Below are 17,228 nucleotides of genomic sequence, written 5' to 3'. Positions count from 1 at the left end.
CATCTTGGGTTTGTGAAAAAAAGGTAACAGTCACTTCCCGCTTTTCAGAATTTCATTACCAGGAACTTGAATCCGCAGCGGAGCCGGGACTCAAGCCCCAGCACTCCGATGTTGGATGTAGGCCTTGCAAGCAGCATCTATTTTTTTAAGGCTGGGGGTGGCTGTCCCCTGGTGCTACCTCACAGGTATGCGCTAGCAGGGGACTAGAGTGAGGACTGGAGCTAAGAATTGAACGCAGGCACTCTGATGTCAGAGGCAGTGTCTCGATGGCTGATATCGCTACCATAATTTACCTTTGCATTTCATTTTCTATTAAGTACCCTCTCTGTAAATTCCAGCACTGCGTTACCACGTCACCGGAGCTTAGAACCTCGCATACAAGAGTTGTTCAATAAGTATTTCTGGAATAATCTGTGGAACTGATAAATTCGCTTATGTTTATCATCTATTCCTGCTGTGTGTTTGTGCCCCACACTAGTTCCACTTCGTGCTAGCATCTATGAAGCGTGGATATTTAATTCTTTCTTTATTTTGCTTGAAGAAGTTATAGAAAGATATTTTATTTGCTAGTTCACTCACTAAATGGCCACAGTGGCTAGAGCTGGGTTACTCTGAAGCCAGGAGCCAGTGGCTTCTTTAAGATCTCCCACGGGGGAGCATGGACCCAAAACCCAAGTCCGTCACCTGCTGCTTTCCCACACCATACAGAGGGAGCTGCAGCCGAAGTGGAACTGTCTGGACATGAACCTACAGATGTTTGGAATGCAAGCACCGCAGGCAGAGGACTAGCTTGCTATACTATCATACCGGCCACGTTAATCAGCATCTTAATCACCATCAACCACCATCATTTTGTCAGCACAGTTGGTTATTCCTTTATTCCATTTGCATCTGTAGTCTAATATGCATATGATAGTTCTCAATGTATTTTTTGTACCAAAGTGAATTATATTTTAATTTATTTCCCATGAACCTTTTTAGTAGCCTTGTTTGTGTCCTAACTTTTATTTTTTTTTTACTGATAATAGCCATTAACACCTGGTATTGAAACAAACTAAACTTCATATATCCTGAAATGTTAAGTCCAGATTTGTAAAATAGTAAATTATACTAAATCACATTGTCCTCATTGAACTAATTGCTATTTTATACCAATAGCAAAATTTTAAAATTAAGCTCAAGACATTATTTTGTCTTTGTTTCATTTGTACAAATTTCCTTTTTGTGTGCTGCGTAATTGTAAATATATATCACAGTGGTATACAGATATAGGAAGGAAGAAATGATAAATGATAAATAGGTATATCATGTGGGATTCACCAGAAAACTTATTTCTTTTTCCTCTTTATCAGCACTGTAGTTAAAACGACTCTTACAATATGCTACATATCTATGGCTTAGGTAGAAGTTAACTTTGTTTAAATAAACCTTGTGACAATATTAAAAGGCGTCTTGCCATTGAATCTGTAACACCAAGGTAGACTCAGTCCTTGTGAACAGTAGGATGCATTCATTAATCTGTCATAAGCTAGAGGTCTGATTGAAGTTTGCCTCAGGCGTTAATGAAGTAGTTGGGGATTTGAACGCATGAAATCGTCAGGGTTTGAAAAATAATACCAGGGGCCCGGCAAGATAGTGCAATGGTTAAAGTCCTCACCTTGAACACACCGGGATCCCATATGGGCACCAGTTCTAATTCCAGCAGCTCCACTTCCCATCCAACTCCCTGCTTGTGGCCTGGGAAAGCAGTCGAGGACAGCCCAAAGACTTGGGACCCTGCACCCGAGTGGGAGACCCGGAAAGAAGTTCCTGGCTCCTAACTTCGTATCGGAGCAGTAATGGCAGTTGTGGCCACTTGGGGAGTGAATCATCAGGCAAAAGATCTTCCTCTCTGTCTCTCCTCCTTTCTGTACCCCTTCCTTTCCGATAAAATAAATAAATCTTTTAAAAAAAAAAAGAAAAGAAAAATAATACCAGTAGAAGTACAAGTGTAAAGAGAATTGGAAATCTTATCTGATACCTACTTAGCTTCCTCAATATTTGTGGTTAAGTCCTGTTTAGATGGAAGGAATGCAATGTGTGAGGGAACTTCAAAATTTAATGGGAAAATGGAATAGAAAGGGTTAATTTTAGTTCAAAAAATTCTCATACATAGTGTCTCATTGAGAGTGTTTTCATAATCTGCATTTTCTTTGAACTTTAAACCCTTATATATTGATTTATTTTGAACAACAGAGAAAGAAGGTGAAAGATGGTGGGCAGGGAGAGAGAGTCAGTCTTCCCACTTGCTGATTTATTTCCCCAGGTGTCCACAATTGCTGGGGCCTGGCCGGGTCAAAACTAGGAGTGGGGACTCAGTCTCTCGCAAGACCCAGTGACCTGGGACACCGCTGCCGCCCTGCCTGCTACGCATCAGCAGGAAGCTTGAACAGGACGCTCAGCTGGAGCCCGAATCCAGGGAGGGCAAAATGGGATGCAGATGCTTCCAGCGGCATTTGAGCTGCTGTGCTAGACGCCTGCCCTTCCGCAGACATTTATGAAGACACCCTCCTACAGTCTTTGAAGTAAATGGTAGTAGAAGCACAAAACCTTATAGAAGAACAAAAAGATGAGAGATCTTAAAGCAATTTCTTAATTTATCTACTTCTTAAGCCTCTATCTGAGAATAGTCATTTGAATGAAAACGTTTATTGAAAAGCATTTTTTAAATAGCTTTTTTTTAAAAAAAAAAATTGGAAATACAAAGATACAAAGAGGAGAGATAGAGCTCTTGCATCCACTGGTTCACTCTCTTGAATTGGCTGCAACAGCCGGAGCTGAGCCGATCTGAAACCAGGAGCCAGGAGCTTCTTCCAGGTCTCCTACATGGATGCAATGTCCCTAAGGATTTTCCCAGGCCATAAGCAAGGAACTGGCTTGGAAGTGAAGTAGCCAGGACACAAACCAGTGCCTTAAGGGATGTTGACACTGTATGCTTAGACCACTATGCCATGGTGCCAATCCCTGAAGAATTTTTTTTAATCAAATACTGAAATAAGCATTTCCATATGTATCTTGTTTAATACAGCAATGTTATGAGATAATTAGAAAGTGTGTTGGACTCAGCTGTCACAAACTTTTATTAAAGCAACTCCAGTTAATTTTTAATATATATTGAGAGACAGAAGGGTTGGGTTGGAGAGAGAAAAAAAAGAAAGCTCCTGTCACCTAGTTTACTTCCTACAAGCCTGGAATGGCAAAAACTGAGACATACAAAAGCTGCAAGCGAGAAATCAGTGCAATGTTCCATCTGAACATCAGGAACCCAATTAGGAGAAAACTAGCACGAAGCAAGGGAGAGCTCACAGAATTTTCAGCTAAAAGGCCAAGGACTTCTTGACAAATATCCACGCTTCATAGATGCTAGCACGAAGTGGAACTAGTGTGAGGCACAAACACACAGCAGGAATAGATGATAAACATAAGCGAATTTATCAGTTCCACAGATTATTCCAGAAATACTTATTGAACAACTCTTGTGTGCGAGGTTCTAAGCTCCGGTGATGTGGTAACGCAGTGCTGGAATTTACAGAGAGGGTACTTAATAGAAAATGAAATGCAAAGGTAAATTATGGTAGCGATATCAGCCATCGAGACACTGCCTCTGACATCAGAGTGCCTGCGTTCAATTCTTAGCTCCAGTCCTCACTCTAGTCCCCTGCTAGCGCATACCTGTGAGGTAGCACCAAGGGACAGCTTAAAAAGTGAGGTGCCTGCCTCCGACAGGGAAGTCCTGCATTGAGTTCCGGAGTCCAGGCTTCAGCCTTGCCCACGCTGGCCTTGAGGGTCATCGGGGATGTGAGCCATGCGGCAGGACCTGCCTTATTCCTGGCTCACGCTCGCTTGCTCTCCTCTTTTCTCCCTCTGCGTTTCAAATAAATTTTTTTTAAATGCCTTAAAAAAATAAATTTATGCTGGCACAATATCTTTTACTGGAGAATGACAGTTCAGTGCTGTTGCAAATGTAACAAGATGGACCTCAGAGCATGAAGAGACTGCACTGGGTGGGATGGTGAGGAAGCCAGGAGGAGTGAGGGCTGGGCAGGGCTGGGCTGATTGTGTCGTGGGTTCCAGAAGGGAACCTCTAAAGGGCGGGGAGTCAGAAGCATCAAAGACTAAGTCTCCAAGAGGGGTCCTCCAGGGGCCCATTTGCATCTGTCAATTAGGAGGACATCTGGGTACTTGAAAGCTGCAGTCCTGAAAGATAAAAATATAAATGATAATTCTGAATTGTTTAGTCCTCATTTAAGGGAGGTGAACAGAATTAAAGAACAGTTTTTGGAACTTGGGGAATTTTAGGGAGCATACAGGAAACCCAGGTGGGATGTGCCAAGCCTCCTGCTCTACTCAACAATTTTCTCCGCAAAAATTAGACGTCCCCACACAACACAAAACCATGCAGTGGAACTCAAATGCTAATATTAATCATGCCTTTTCTTTCCCTTCTTCCCCAGGCTTCGCAAGGCTTGCTGCTGAGGCAGTATCTATTGTAATCAGCAAGTTACCTACAGTGATTGCATGCTTGCCTCCCCCAATTAAATACTTCTTTTTTCTGTCTGAGAGAAAAATGTCAAAAAACTTTGTTGAATTGAAGAAAGCTGGCCTGCTTGTCTGGAACTTGATTGTAATTATATGTCGGATATTCGAAGATGGGAACACCGCAGAACTTTTAACAGGTGCCTGCCTTGACAGATGGAGCAAAGAGAAACTTGGTTTGATTTGTGTGTGTTTGAAAAGCATCATGGGAGAGCCGAGCGGCCCTAATCAGATGGCCCAGAAGGTCATCCAGATCATTGAGCAGCAGAAGCCCAACTGGATCGAGCGCCAACTGTGGAAAGCAAAGAGACTGAGCGCTGAATGGTAGAGTCCTGTCCCCTCCCCTTTGCATTTCATCAAAGGCTTTCATGCTAACAAAACCACGAGGACACAACAACAAAAATATTGTCAGATGGGCAGCAGTGGTTATTTGGCAAAATTCATGGGAACTTTGATGAATATAGAGAGAAAAAAAGAGAGAGATAAGTCTCCCATGAAAAGCTGGGTTGTTAGACATTCCTTGTCTTGGTAATATTTGAATCTCATTGCCTCACTGGAACATTACACTGGTTTAGTCAGTGTCTTAAGGTTTCTGATTAAAAGGGTGGTAGGTAAGCCTAGGAGACTTTGGTTTCACCGCTTCTCAGTGAGCAAACAGGTCTCTATCAAGTGGGTAGGCCAGAGCATTTTTTATAAATGGAGATTAAATTAAGAAGAAATTAATGAATAGAAAAGGCTTTTTATTGCTTTTTGTGTACCTGATTGTCAGAAAGGTACACATTTGTCATCTGGTAATATAACACCCCGGAGGGCAGCCGGGGCCTAGCACACTCGCGCCTATAAACACCCCAGCTGCTTCTCTATGAAAATGTCAGTCTTCTTGTCGGTGTGTCACCACGAGCTAAGTGACTTGTGATATTGCAAAGATTCTTAAGGGTCTCCGATGAATTTAAATGTGTACCCAGAGTCCTCCTGTCTGAAAATTACCCTTTGGAGATGGGGTTGCGTGATACTGATAAAAGAGTTCGGCTCAGCTGGTCTGTGGATCACTAAGGCAGCCCTCTTTTTTAAACGCTTGCCATGTTATCCCCCCATTTTCAAAAATATATATGAGTGGCTAACAGATACAGTTTAACTTTCAGTTGAAGTGGCTCCAAGCTGTGCTTAACTCCCACTAGTTCATAGCCCTGAAAAAGAAGAGCAGCTTTGAAAATGAGCTGGACCAGTGAATGTGTGAATGGGCTCTGTCAGGGAGTCTTCATCCCAGTTACTGAGTCTGGAAAATTAAATAGAATTCACTAAATTCTTAGAATCAAGGTTAGAACTAGTAACCATTTGTTATTTACAAGCTATTAAAATACATTTACTGGTTAGTGTTATGATAATGAGTGCTCTTGTCTATATTAATCTAGAAGACTGTATTCATGCAAATGGAGAAGAATGGATCATCCAGAATTTCGTGGTCTTGCCTGCCATTTTAAACTGACTGCTGGGAAACTTAATTCTGGAGTGTCACATGGGTAGAATTAACAATAGTTGTCAGGAAAATGCCTGCTAACATTGACAATGACCTTCTACATCTTTAGATTTGCATTCAATACCAATTTACAGGTTTTAATTTAATGACTAAAAGATTAAGGCCAGATGTCTTTATGCATGGCAGGGGGTCTACCGAGGAGAAGGAAAAAAAAAAAGAATAAAATAGATCTGATTATGGTTACAAAATTAAATTTATGATATTGCTGATTTAGCAGCCCTCTATCTGAAAAGACCCATTTAAAGCATTAAGTAGCATACTTAGGGCTCGTATACAGAAACTCAAATATTAAGATTTTTTTTTAACCCTATGAACTGATTTTAACTTAAGCATTGGTACTTTGGTGTAATCCCCAGCAGGGAGTTGTTGGCTGATGTTTGGCTGATTAACAAATGGGTCAGGAGATTATTTAGTCATCTCTTACAACATGCATCCCAAATGAAAAATTGTTGATTTAAAAGTTGTTTTACAGCCCTCAAAAATTCTGAATAGTTAGCACAAAGCTATGTCTTCTTCATTAATTATTTGACAGGAACCGATGTTTGTTGAGTTCGGAAATCTACAATTTGAGGAAAAAAAAATGTATTTCAAACCGTGTTGGATAAATAATTTCCTTGGATTAGCCATATTTTTAAAAGAAGATTTTTACGTAAGCATATCAACTAGAAGACTTGTAAAAATACTCATAGTTCTGTAAATTAACTCTTAGGTTCCCATGCCGACTACCCTGGGACACCATGATGTCACTGCGTTAGCGTTCTTTCAGCTGCACTCAGATTTGACCTTGATTTTCTGGAGATGGTGAAAATGACTGCCCAGGGAGAGGGGGCAGCTGCGAGCCTTGCCTGTCTTGCACACTGCCTGAAAGCCTCCCTATTCATTAAAATAACCTTCACTTTGTAACAACACTCAAGCTGTAAACAGTCAACTTAGATTCTGAGGAACACACAGCCGCAAAAGTGAAGAAATGTCTGCCTTTGCAAAGTAATTTGTCGAGTTGAAGATTATTGTTTTTCATCATGGTGACCCTGACTTGGCTGGCTGGGTGCATATACAGATTAAGATTAATGCAGTTATTCCTTGGCTAAGGTCTGCCTCTTTCAGGGCATTCTCCCTAATGACATGATTGATAGGCAGTCCCAAATCCAGAGAGGAACTCATTAATCACAGCATTGACTGAATCCAATCATTTGCTTCACCTGCACAGTGATGGACAGGAAAGGATACAATTCAGGGGCTGACACTGAGAGACTCTTTTGTCAGAGGGCCTCAACTTTCTCAATGTCAGCCTCTACAAAACCTGGCAAGAGATTTTTGCTTTGCAACCTGTGTGCAGTTTCTAAAGGATGTTTGCAAACTTCTTTTACTGAAATGAGGTCCTTTTTTTTTCTTTCCTAATGAATATCTCTAACTCTGAGTCAGATTTGCTTAATTTTTTAAAACTAAGTTTATATGATCTTAAAGTTCCTTTTTTTTTTTTTTGCTGTTGCTGGAGAGGACATTTTGAAGCTACATGTGGAAGCAATATCAAAGTTAATGTCCAACAGCTGGGTATCATTTGGGTCCGTCTGTAGGTCAGCGGCACCGACTCTTAGCAGAACTAATTTTATAATCATGGCAGAATCTCGGTAATGAACTGCAGTATACAGCTGATTACAGCACAGCAAATCTCATTTCGTTTGGGAAACAGTGGAAAAACTGTGAGTTTTCCTAAGAATATTTAGATTGCAAAATCTACCATGAGCCTGATAGCAATTGTAATAGGAGAATTACTGCGGAGCATACACGATGTATGTTGAGTATTGGTATGTGATTTATTTTTTGCACTGGTGTAGTTTGAGATGTTTGGCAATTGTGTATTGTCATCCATTATTATCATCCAAATATTGGTAAAGATAAACATATGACTTCTAAAGGAAATATTACAGAACTGTGTCTGCACATTCCTTCTGTAGTGATGGATCTTTTTGGAAGAATAGGATGAGTATGAGCAGGCTTTTTTTTTAATTTCAACATAGAAAATGGAATTAAAATATAATTCCTGTTTGGTACAAATAAAATTCTGACTTGTGCATCCTTGTATCTGTTACTGGAAAGAGACAGAAGAGGAGGCTTATATATATTTTTAAAGGCAACAAGTGTGAAAGGACAATTTTAAAAATCCAGTGGTGAGCACACTGCCACAAAGCATCCATGCTATATTTAGCATAATAGTCTCTCTCTTTTGGCACTTTAATTAGTCTTTAATGTGGTCTAAGACAGGTGTGAAGAGGGCTCTACAAAAGACGGAATACCAAAGCTATTTCTGGCATCAAAGATACTTTTTATCCTCAAAGAGAAAATATAAATTGTTTCTTCCATGTTCTTAAAGAGAAATGTTTTGTTTTCATCCCGTGATTATAGCAATTTCAACAGTTGCAGTAATGGGAAAATGTTTTATAGATGGGAGTGAACAGATTCGATTTTTGTGGAAACGCCCTCAGGTGCTTCGTTCTGAAGCTCAGTGCGTGTGAGCCGCCGTAGTTTAGGACGCCTTAGCTTTCTGAGTAAAGTCTTGCTTGGGGCTTAGCATAGGGGCTCCGACCCAGCCCTCCACACTCAAGCTCTGGGCTTCTGTCCCATCTTTACAACTCTCCACCACTGATCTGTCCATGCTCTCTTTGTATTCAGTGCAACGATGACAGCAGAGAAGAACCCAGCCTCGGAAGAAGGAGATACTGCTCTTGAACTGACTGAGCAGAAAATAAACACGACAGTCCTGGATCTGTGCCACCAACCAGGTGGCAGCGAGTACCTGAGGCAAATTTATCACATCATGCGGCTCAATGAGGTAGGGAAACGGCCTTTTTACCGAGCAATTAGGTGTGTACTGGCCTGCGGCAGCGTCTGCTGGCAGCTAAGGGTTACTCAAGGAGGTGATAATACTTCTTAAAGTCAATACCAAACTCAATATTGCATTCTTAATAGAATCTATTCAGCCCCGGCTGTTCTGCATTTATACAGAAAAAGCTTCCCTGAAACAATGTAGGTTTTATTTATATGGTTTAAACAATCACATGGCTCATAAATCCAATTCAGTTCCGAATTGTTGCAGACTGGAGGGGTAGTTTGGGAATTGTGTGTTTTGTGGACATTGAGCTGGTGTTCAAATCTACTATTTGTTGAGAGGCAGAGTTTTCGGAGCAGAGACTTGGCTCTTTTTTCTCAAGACTTTCATAAGTGAGCTCTACTGTTTCTTACAAAATGCAAAAACTTTAGAAGGACGTTGAACTTTAATCAGGAGCCACCAGCTTAACCCAAGAAGATTCATTAATAAATGGACACTGGATAGAACCAGTGTGTTTCCCATGTGTCTCATCCAACACATGACCTTGCGTGTTTTGGGTTGCAGTAGTGAAAGCCAAAATAGCAGGTTATCTTAGCTGTTTACTGAAAACAGTACAAGTTCATTAACCACTTTAGAGTTTTAATTTGCTTGTATACATCTGAATAGACCGGCAGCTATCTATAAGTTACTTCAAGTAAAGCTTGTTCTCTGTATTTCATGTGGTCAGTGAGCCCCTCAGTAAATAGGTGATATAACCGTGTGCTCAGCGATAACCTCGGAAGGATGGGGGAAGTGGTAGCATGAGGAACAACCCTGACCTTAAGACAAAGGAGCTCTGTAATTGTTACAAAACAACGCAACCTACTCACTCTCGGAGAGAATGACTCTTAAATTATTTGTGGTTTCTTTTGGGGAAATTCAAGGATTCTTGCTTTGACAACCTGAAAGACTTGAGTTGTGCAATCCTGTTTCTCATTGATGTGACCACCTGGCCACCCTGACTGTCCAAAGTAACCGTGGCAACTAGTAAAGAACAGATGTTGCTGTAGGATTACCCTCAGGTCCTTAGTAAAATGGAGTTAGAATAACTTTGAGGGTAACTCAATAACTGAATGGCTGGTATAGATTGCCAGCCTGATAGAATTATCCTATTTTCTGAAGATCCCTAGTACAAGAAAGAAAACAGTAATTACCAAGAAGCAAAATCATCAAAAATTAAGTCGGATATCTTTTGGCCATCGGTCACCTCACATGTTCTGGAAAACTATAGACAGTTCGCTCCCGGAATCAATGTAATTCTGCGGTAGAAATTCGCAACAGCTCTGCTGTGTGATGTACACGGGCTGCCCTGCCACGTGTTCATCAACTAAGCACAAAGTTGTGGTTTGTCTTTTGTCACAACTGGAAATGTTTTCTGCCCTGGTGTTGTCTGTTAGCTGTGGAGCCAAGGACTGGGCACTCCGCTGTGAGGCGTGGGTCACAGGCATACTATTAGGTGAGGCTGAAAACAAAGAGAGTAGGACATATCTGCCTTGTGAATATTATGAAAAGACAGACAATAATCCCAAGCATAAGTGATTATACAGTACTTAAGAGCCACATTTTTCCTTGCGCAGGGGCCATGCTAATCTTCTCTGTATCGTTCCAATTTTAGTATATGCGCTGCCGAAGCGAGCACAAGAGCTGTATTTTTTACTACAAGACAGCAGCAGATTGGGTGAAATTGTGCTGTGATGTTAGCTCATCTGCAGATGTGCTATCGAAAATTACTTGAAAATATAAATGGAAAAATAATTATGGGTTCAGAGCTGGGAGAGGGAAAGGGTGGGGAATGTACCTTTGATAGGGGATGAAAGGTTGTGAGGGAAATCAGATTAAAGGGTGCTTTCCAAGATCAAGGTAAGATGTTCAAGCAAACAGGGCAGTTGTTATTGAGGTTCTTGCCCAGAGCAGACGTTTCTCATATAGTGATTTGGCATCCTCAGTGAGCAGGGTGGCCGGGGTCCTCATGGTAGAGCTCTCCCATGGTGAAGGAAACGGAAATGATGGATAGAAATGTTCAAGAAACAACGAGGGCCCAGCGCTATAGCCTAGCAGCTAAAGTCCTCACCCTGCACACTCCAGGATCCCATATGGGCACTGGTTTATGTCCCAGAAGCCCCACTTCCAATCCAGCTCCCTGCTTGTGGCCTGAATGGCTGGTTGAGGAAAGCAGTTGAGGATGGCCCAAAGCTTTGGGACGCTGCACACATGTAGGAGGCTCCTGGCCCCTGGCTTCAGATTGGCTCAGCTCCAGCTGTTGCAGCCACTTGGGGAATGAACCAACGGACAGACGATCTTCCCCTCTGTCTCTTCTCCTCTCTGTCTTTCTGATTTTCCAATAAAAGTAAAAAAAGTAAATCTTTGAAAAAAAGAAAAGAAACAATGAAATCTGCAGAAAGCCCTGATTAGTGGCAAATGTGACAAAAGCAGTGTTACAGTAGACAAATGGGGTTTTTAAGGAAGGGGGTTGGGGGAGTCCATAGAGCAGCATAAAGTGGGAGAAAAATACCACTTTGTTCACATCTTGTCACAGAGCACCCTATTTTGAAAATGAACAAGCTGAATAAATGACTAATTGCTATTAACAAGTAGTGATTTCTTAAGATATGTAGGGTTTTAGGATTTGAAATTTGCCTTCCACATGCAAACCAATGGGCGTTCATAAAGTTACAGGGACACAAGAGCCAACCACCAAGTGCACTGTTGGGTCACAGAGTTTCTGAAACTTGCCCTGGCTCCCTGGCCTCTCTGGAAAGACAATGATTGAGCCAGGACCGAAGTTCTAGCAGTATCCCAGGTGAGGCTGACTGGTCTATGACCCCGCCTTGAGCAGGAAAGGCTTTTAAATGACCCCCTGAAGCCTTTTACAGCGCAAGTGTTCTGAGCTTCACCTGCACCCTAACTTGAAAGAGAAAACAGTTATATTATTGGGGTGAGTGTTGAATATCAATGGGTTGAGCTGCTACTTGGAACAGCTACAACTATATCAAAGTACCAGTTAGAGTGGCTAATCTGCTTCTGACCCAGCTTCCTGCTAATGTGCCCAGGAGGGCAGCAGTGACGGCTTAAGCAGTTGGGACCCTACCATCCATTTGAGTAACCCTGATGGAGTCCTCAACTCCTGGCTGCAGCCAGTTCCCATCCCAGCTGTTGTGGTCATTGTGGAGTGGCCCTGTGGCTGGAAAACCTCTCTCCCCCATTCGAATGAATGCATAAATAAATGAGTCAGTCAAAATGTTCTTGACATAACAATAATCCTACGATTGTTAAATGACATCAGTAGTAAGCATTTATTACTATTAGATGGCATTCATTGATAAGGATTATTCCTCTTACAAATTTTTTTAGTTGAAAATCAAGTATAATGCAACAATTTGTCTTTTATTTTTTTTTTACCTGAGCCTGAAAATTAGGTATTTTGAGCTTCTTTTGAACCTTAAAGAGCAGGGTTGGGTTCTCTGTTATTGTGCCCTTCAGTTAAGTTTTGGCAGCTGGACCTGTCACACATGAACCAAGGTCAAGACCATGCCTATTTCAGAGCGTCTGATGGATCGAGCAGGCATTCTGTGAGAACTGAAGTGGTTTCTAATCTGTACTTTGTGTTAGGTGAACGTGTTTTGATGAGTCTATTGCAATGCCAGTTGGTCCTCAGCCGTGTATGTTCTGAAACATATTCTTCCTGAGGAGTATGATAGCCTGTAATCTGGAGAATGTTTTGAAGAGCTAAATTTGGATGCTGATCAGTTTATTTTTAAAGGAAGTATGTTTCTCACTGTCATGACCTGTCATTCCTCCGCTCTTCCCCCTTTCAGGAATATTTAAGACAACAGCTGTTTTCCAGAAATGGTCCAGAGGAAAGGCCATTAGGCAGTCCACCTCCGTGGATGACCTTGAGGACTGAGGGGGACGAGCCTGTCTTTAACCCTTTCCACGTACACAAGGTGTTCAATGAAAACATGGTGGATCAGGTGGGTGGACATTAAATGGCAAGTTTCATTTAACTACATGGCTTCTTGACACAAATAAGAAAACATTTGTCATTCCTAAACTTTGGATGCTTGGAAGAAAAAGTTCAGTTATTTATGTGACTCAGGCAAATTCACTTGGAAAAGTCGTTTTTAACGCTTTTCCTATTTGTCAAACTGATTCGTAGGTGTGTTCCACAAATCTTAGTTTCTAGTCAGGTCGATTTCCCACAGAGGGGACATCGGTCTGCTGTGTCCACAGAAAGCCCGAAGCACCAGCCAGTATGTTACATTTTGCCCCGCTTCTTGCCATTCCTATCCCTCCATACATTCACCAAATACCTTACAATTTCATGAATGTATCAGAAATTAAAAAAAAAAGTTTCAAATGACCCAGAGTATTGAGTTTCTATAGTAAGTACTATGAGGTAAATTTGCTTTCTCTAACATTTTCCCAATTTAAAAAATTAATTTGCTAACAAATCCTAAAAAGGCAGAGTGTTTGGAATAAAGTCAATGTAATTAAACACTTCACATCTATAAATGTAAGATTGTACCATTGTGTAAGCCATGCGCATGTTTCGGGAAATTACATTCGGAAGATCATCTTTCTGCCGAAAGTATTTGTGATCTATAATTGTTCTTGTTTTTTGCTCATCCGTTAATTCTTTGGGTAGCTTTTTTTTTTCCCCCTGAAACCTTTTGACAGACAAGTTGAAGCAGCAGAGCCATGAGAGAAGGATTGCTTGACCTAGAGTGCTGATGAAAATAAGAATTAAAACAATGGCCTAATTCAGCATGCAGATAATATTTCTACCATGCCTGTTCCAGCTCTAGTCCACATTCATCAATACTGTGGTAGAATAAGACCTTCAGATGCTGACAACCCAGGGCAACATCCTCCTGCCGCATGACAGGAGTGCAGGGCTCGATTAATCAGCAGGTGACAGGGCTCGCTCTTGTTGGATTCTAAACATCAGCCTGGCTTCTTCTTATCAAAACCATTTAGTTTTAAGGAGCAAGCACATCTGTGGTGCTTTAAAGTCATGGATAATGTGCAAGTTTGAGTTTATTGACTGCATTGCTGCATTGTACGTCAGATTTCCGTGAGCTATAAATAATTATTGTAGCTGTTAAGTTATCCTTACTTCATTTAAGTAAAGGGCATATTGTATTATATTCTCAATTTTTTTATGGCAAATTTGTCCCTGCTATGTAGTGAAATTATCCACTAATTTTAAAAAAGTCATTTATGTTATTTACACGTACAGGTCCTTATAATCTTTGTAATAAGCATTTTCCTAATCAAAAAGGTTAATCAATAGTATACTATCATTAAGCCGTGTCTTACATTTCATTTGTAAGAGCTTCCAAGTTTGCTTTTTGAAGTCTAACTTTTTGATGTGAAAAAAAAAACTGAAGTTTAAACTGATGCTTTCTTTTAATTGTCAGTTGTTTTACTTTTCTTTGTAGAGTTGTCTTCGTGAGAAGTCTGGTTGGAAGAACAACCACTAGAGAAATTGACTTGTATTTTTATAAATAATGACTGCATCCCCGAAAGGATTTGTGAATGAATTGCTGTCTTATTGGAATAAAAACCTTCTTCTGTGGACATGATTGATGTTGCCTGTCTAACTCCTTGTTCTGACCCCCTCCTTCTTAGTTAGTCTATCACAGCTGGAGCTTTAATTTACTGATCATATTAACTCTGATTAATAACTAACAATAGCGTCTTCTCATTTATCAACAGTCAGCCATCACAAAATGGAACTGGAATTGGTCAAAGTTGCTGCCAAATTATCTGGGACTGGGTAAGATGACCTTCAGCATCCTGCTCAAAAACAGGTAAGAATTCTGGGGATCTGGTTGAGCAGAAAGATTTTGTCTGTCTCTGTACCTGAGCACACATGCCAGCATGCTTTTGAAAAAAAAAACTGGTTTTATTACTTGGAGAATCCTTTGTTTTCTCCTTTTCCAAGGCTTTTGTCTTAGAAAAAAAAAATATGGCTAGATTTACACACTCTACTTTGTATGTTCTGTCTCTATAGTAAACATTTGCAAAAGGCACCAACACACACACACACACACACAAAGGAAAAGCAGAAGAAAGACAGTAAAATGTGTTTCCAAAATGAATTAAGTTGATTATAGTTTGAATTTTAAGGGTTTTTGACTTTGTATATTTAATCATTTACTTTTGTAAACACCAAAAGTTATTGATTTGAGTTGCGTTATAATACTATACCTTTGTTTAGAGCACTTTAATGAATGCATACAAAATGCCAAGCCACATTAACTAGTCTAATCAGGGGAAACATAGAAGTGAAACTGTCATGATTGAATTTTCTACTTTGCAGCCAGTAGTTTTGGCACTCTTTGGTTATAGCTAGATTGCGTATTGCTTTACACACATGCACACACCTGTTAGCACAGCACAATAAAATGGTGATTTGCTTTCAGCCTAGAAACCTTCTTGAATTTGTAATTTATTTTACACAAAAATATGCAAATTTTCCTTTTATTTTGGACCTTTCAACTTTTTAAAAAATATGCTTTTAAATATCTTTTCAATGAAAACAGTGAAGTGTGGATTTTAGACATTGAGTTTCTCCTTTACATATTACATTTTCAGGTTAACCATGTATGTATGAGATTTATTTATTATTCACATATGATCTGTTCATGCTTAGCTATGAAAATTATTTTACTTCCAGTGTTTGTGATATAAAATGTATTTTGTAAAAAATATGTTGAATATCATTTTTCCTAAAGGAAAATAATGACAGTAGCAGAATAGAACCATAGAATCCTCCTTTAGTAATCTGTTTACCTAAAAGAAAGCATCTTAAGAGTGCAGTATTTCCCAGATGGAGATTTAAAAAAAAACAAAATTAAAACAAAGCAACTTCAATTCCAATATAAGCTCTCATTCAGATGTGTGGTTGTAATGGTACGGTGTACCCGAAATTTCACTTCTGAGCTTACCGCTCCTCCCCCTCTACCCTCCCTGATAAGCAAAGGTAAACCATCTGGAAGCTTCCGCATCCCAGCCAGACCCTTTAGCCTGCAAGCTTATCACCTGGCTGGTAGTTGACCAGGTGTCCAGTGTGGACACAAGTTCTGAGAGGTGTTCCTCTCCTGTTCCAAAGGTCTCTGGAGAGGTGGGAGGAAGGGCTGCTGAAGGAAAGGGCCCAGTCCCCTTGTGATGCACTACTGTGTGGTGTGCACAGGGAACTGAATGTCTGGGAACAATGCAGGAAAGGTAAGTCATGTTCCCGCCTGCTATTTGGAAGGTTGTAGAGTATCCGTACTGGTTTTAGTAATTCTTTTTCAGCCGTTAATCGCTACTTACCGTCCGCTAAATGGTACTCTAGAGACAACACATCCTTCAAAACTTATTGCACTTGCTTCTCATAATATTCACCTCCAAGTAGAATTGTGTTTTAGCCTGAACTGAATATTGTTGTTTCGTTAAACAACTTTAGATAACTTCAATTAAGTCACTAGCTGTGAAAGTCCATTTTCCTGGATGTGAGTGGAGTGAGTGTGATAAACAGACTTGCACAAATTTAGCCAGAAATAACAGGTCAAAAGAGTTCTCTTGGAAAAAGGTCATGAATTTTTAATAGAAACAGCTAGAATCTCATCTTAATAAAAGCCTTAGGTTTTTTAAGGAATGTTATGAGAAGCAGTGCACTGAAAACTGCCATACACCACAAGCTACAATGAACCTAATTGATCTGTCTTAGAAAGATGAAAGACACCTGAGAATTTTAATCTGCTCTTCCACTTTCCCATTTATTTTAAGAATGTTATTTATGAGTTTTGATTAAAACTGAGCTGTTATTTTCTCCAAGACACTCTCTTGTTTGGGCTTATCTGAAAATGCTGACTATTTTTAATCAGAACATTGACTTTTTTTGACAACATGGTTATCTGAAAGATACATATTAAAAACAAGGACATAGGACATGGAATTTCAAGAATGGAAATTGTAGAAGCCACTCAGCATCCACAAGGTGATACTCCCCTTTGCTCTATCCTTGGTTTGGAGGGTTGTGCAAATCCAAAGACAAGAGCTCATTGCAGCTTGGGTGAGACTTTCCACTTCTTTGTGCCACAGGCATTTATTCAACAAATCACTTGCTCTATTATTGTTCCTCTTATTGATAATATATTTCACTGAAGTTGTTTGCATGCTCAGCATGTATGGTGTCAGGAATGTTCTCTGAGGACATAAAGTGATAACAAGTTGTGGAGCTTTAGGTGTTTGGCTTAGGGG

The 17,228-nt window shown here is 40.3% G+C and overlaps 1 protein-coding gene and 1 non-coding gene across 2 annotated transcripts in view; one reads left to right on the top strand and one right to left on the bottom strand.

Annotated features, from left to right (window-relative positions):
- KIAA0825 (KIAA0825 ortholog) overlaps window positions 1–14,826 on the top strand; it is a 138,518-nt gene extending 123,692 nt beyond the window's left edge. The window contains exons 16-19 of the mRNA XM_040985897.1: window positions 4,494–4,899; window positions 8,783–8,942; window positions 12,794–12,953; window positions 14,701–14,826. Coding sequence (XP_040841831.1) covers window positions 4,494–4,899; window positions 8,783–8,942; window positions 12,794–12,953; window positions 14,701–14,795 — 821 coding nt within the window. The 3' untranslated portion in view covers window positions 14,796–14,826. The remainder of the gene's footprint in view (window positions 1–4,493; window positions 4,900–8,782; window positions 8,943–12,793; window positions 12,954–14,700) is intronic.
- Window positions 10,511–10,617, bottom strand: LOC121160389. The gene has a single exon (XR_005884542.1). It is a non-coding gene; the product is annotated as a U6 spliceosomal RNA (small nuclear RNA).
- Window positions 14,827–17,228: the final 2,402 nt, after the last annotated feature.

This window comes from Ochotona curzoniae, unplaced genomic scaffold, assembly GCF_017591425.1.
Source record: "Ochotona curzoniae isolate NIBS_2020 unplaced genomic scaffold, NIBS_Ocur_1.0 contig_4501, whole genome shotgun sequence".
NCBI lineage: Eukaryota > Metazoa > Chordata > Mammalia > Lagomorpha > Ochotonidae > Ochotona > Ochotona curzoniae.
This window is presented reverse-complemented; position numbering and strand designations above follow the sequence as displayed.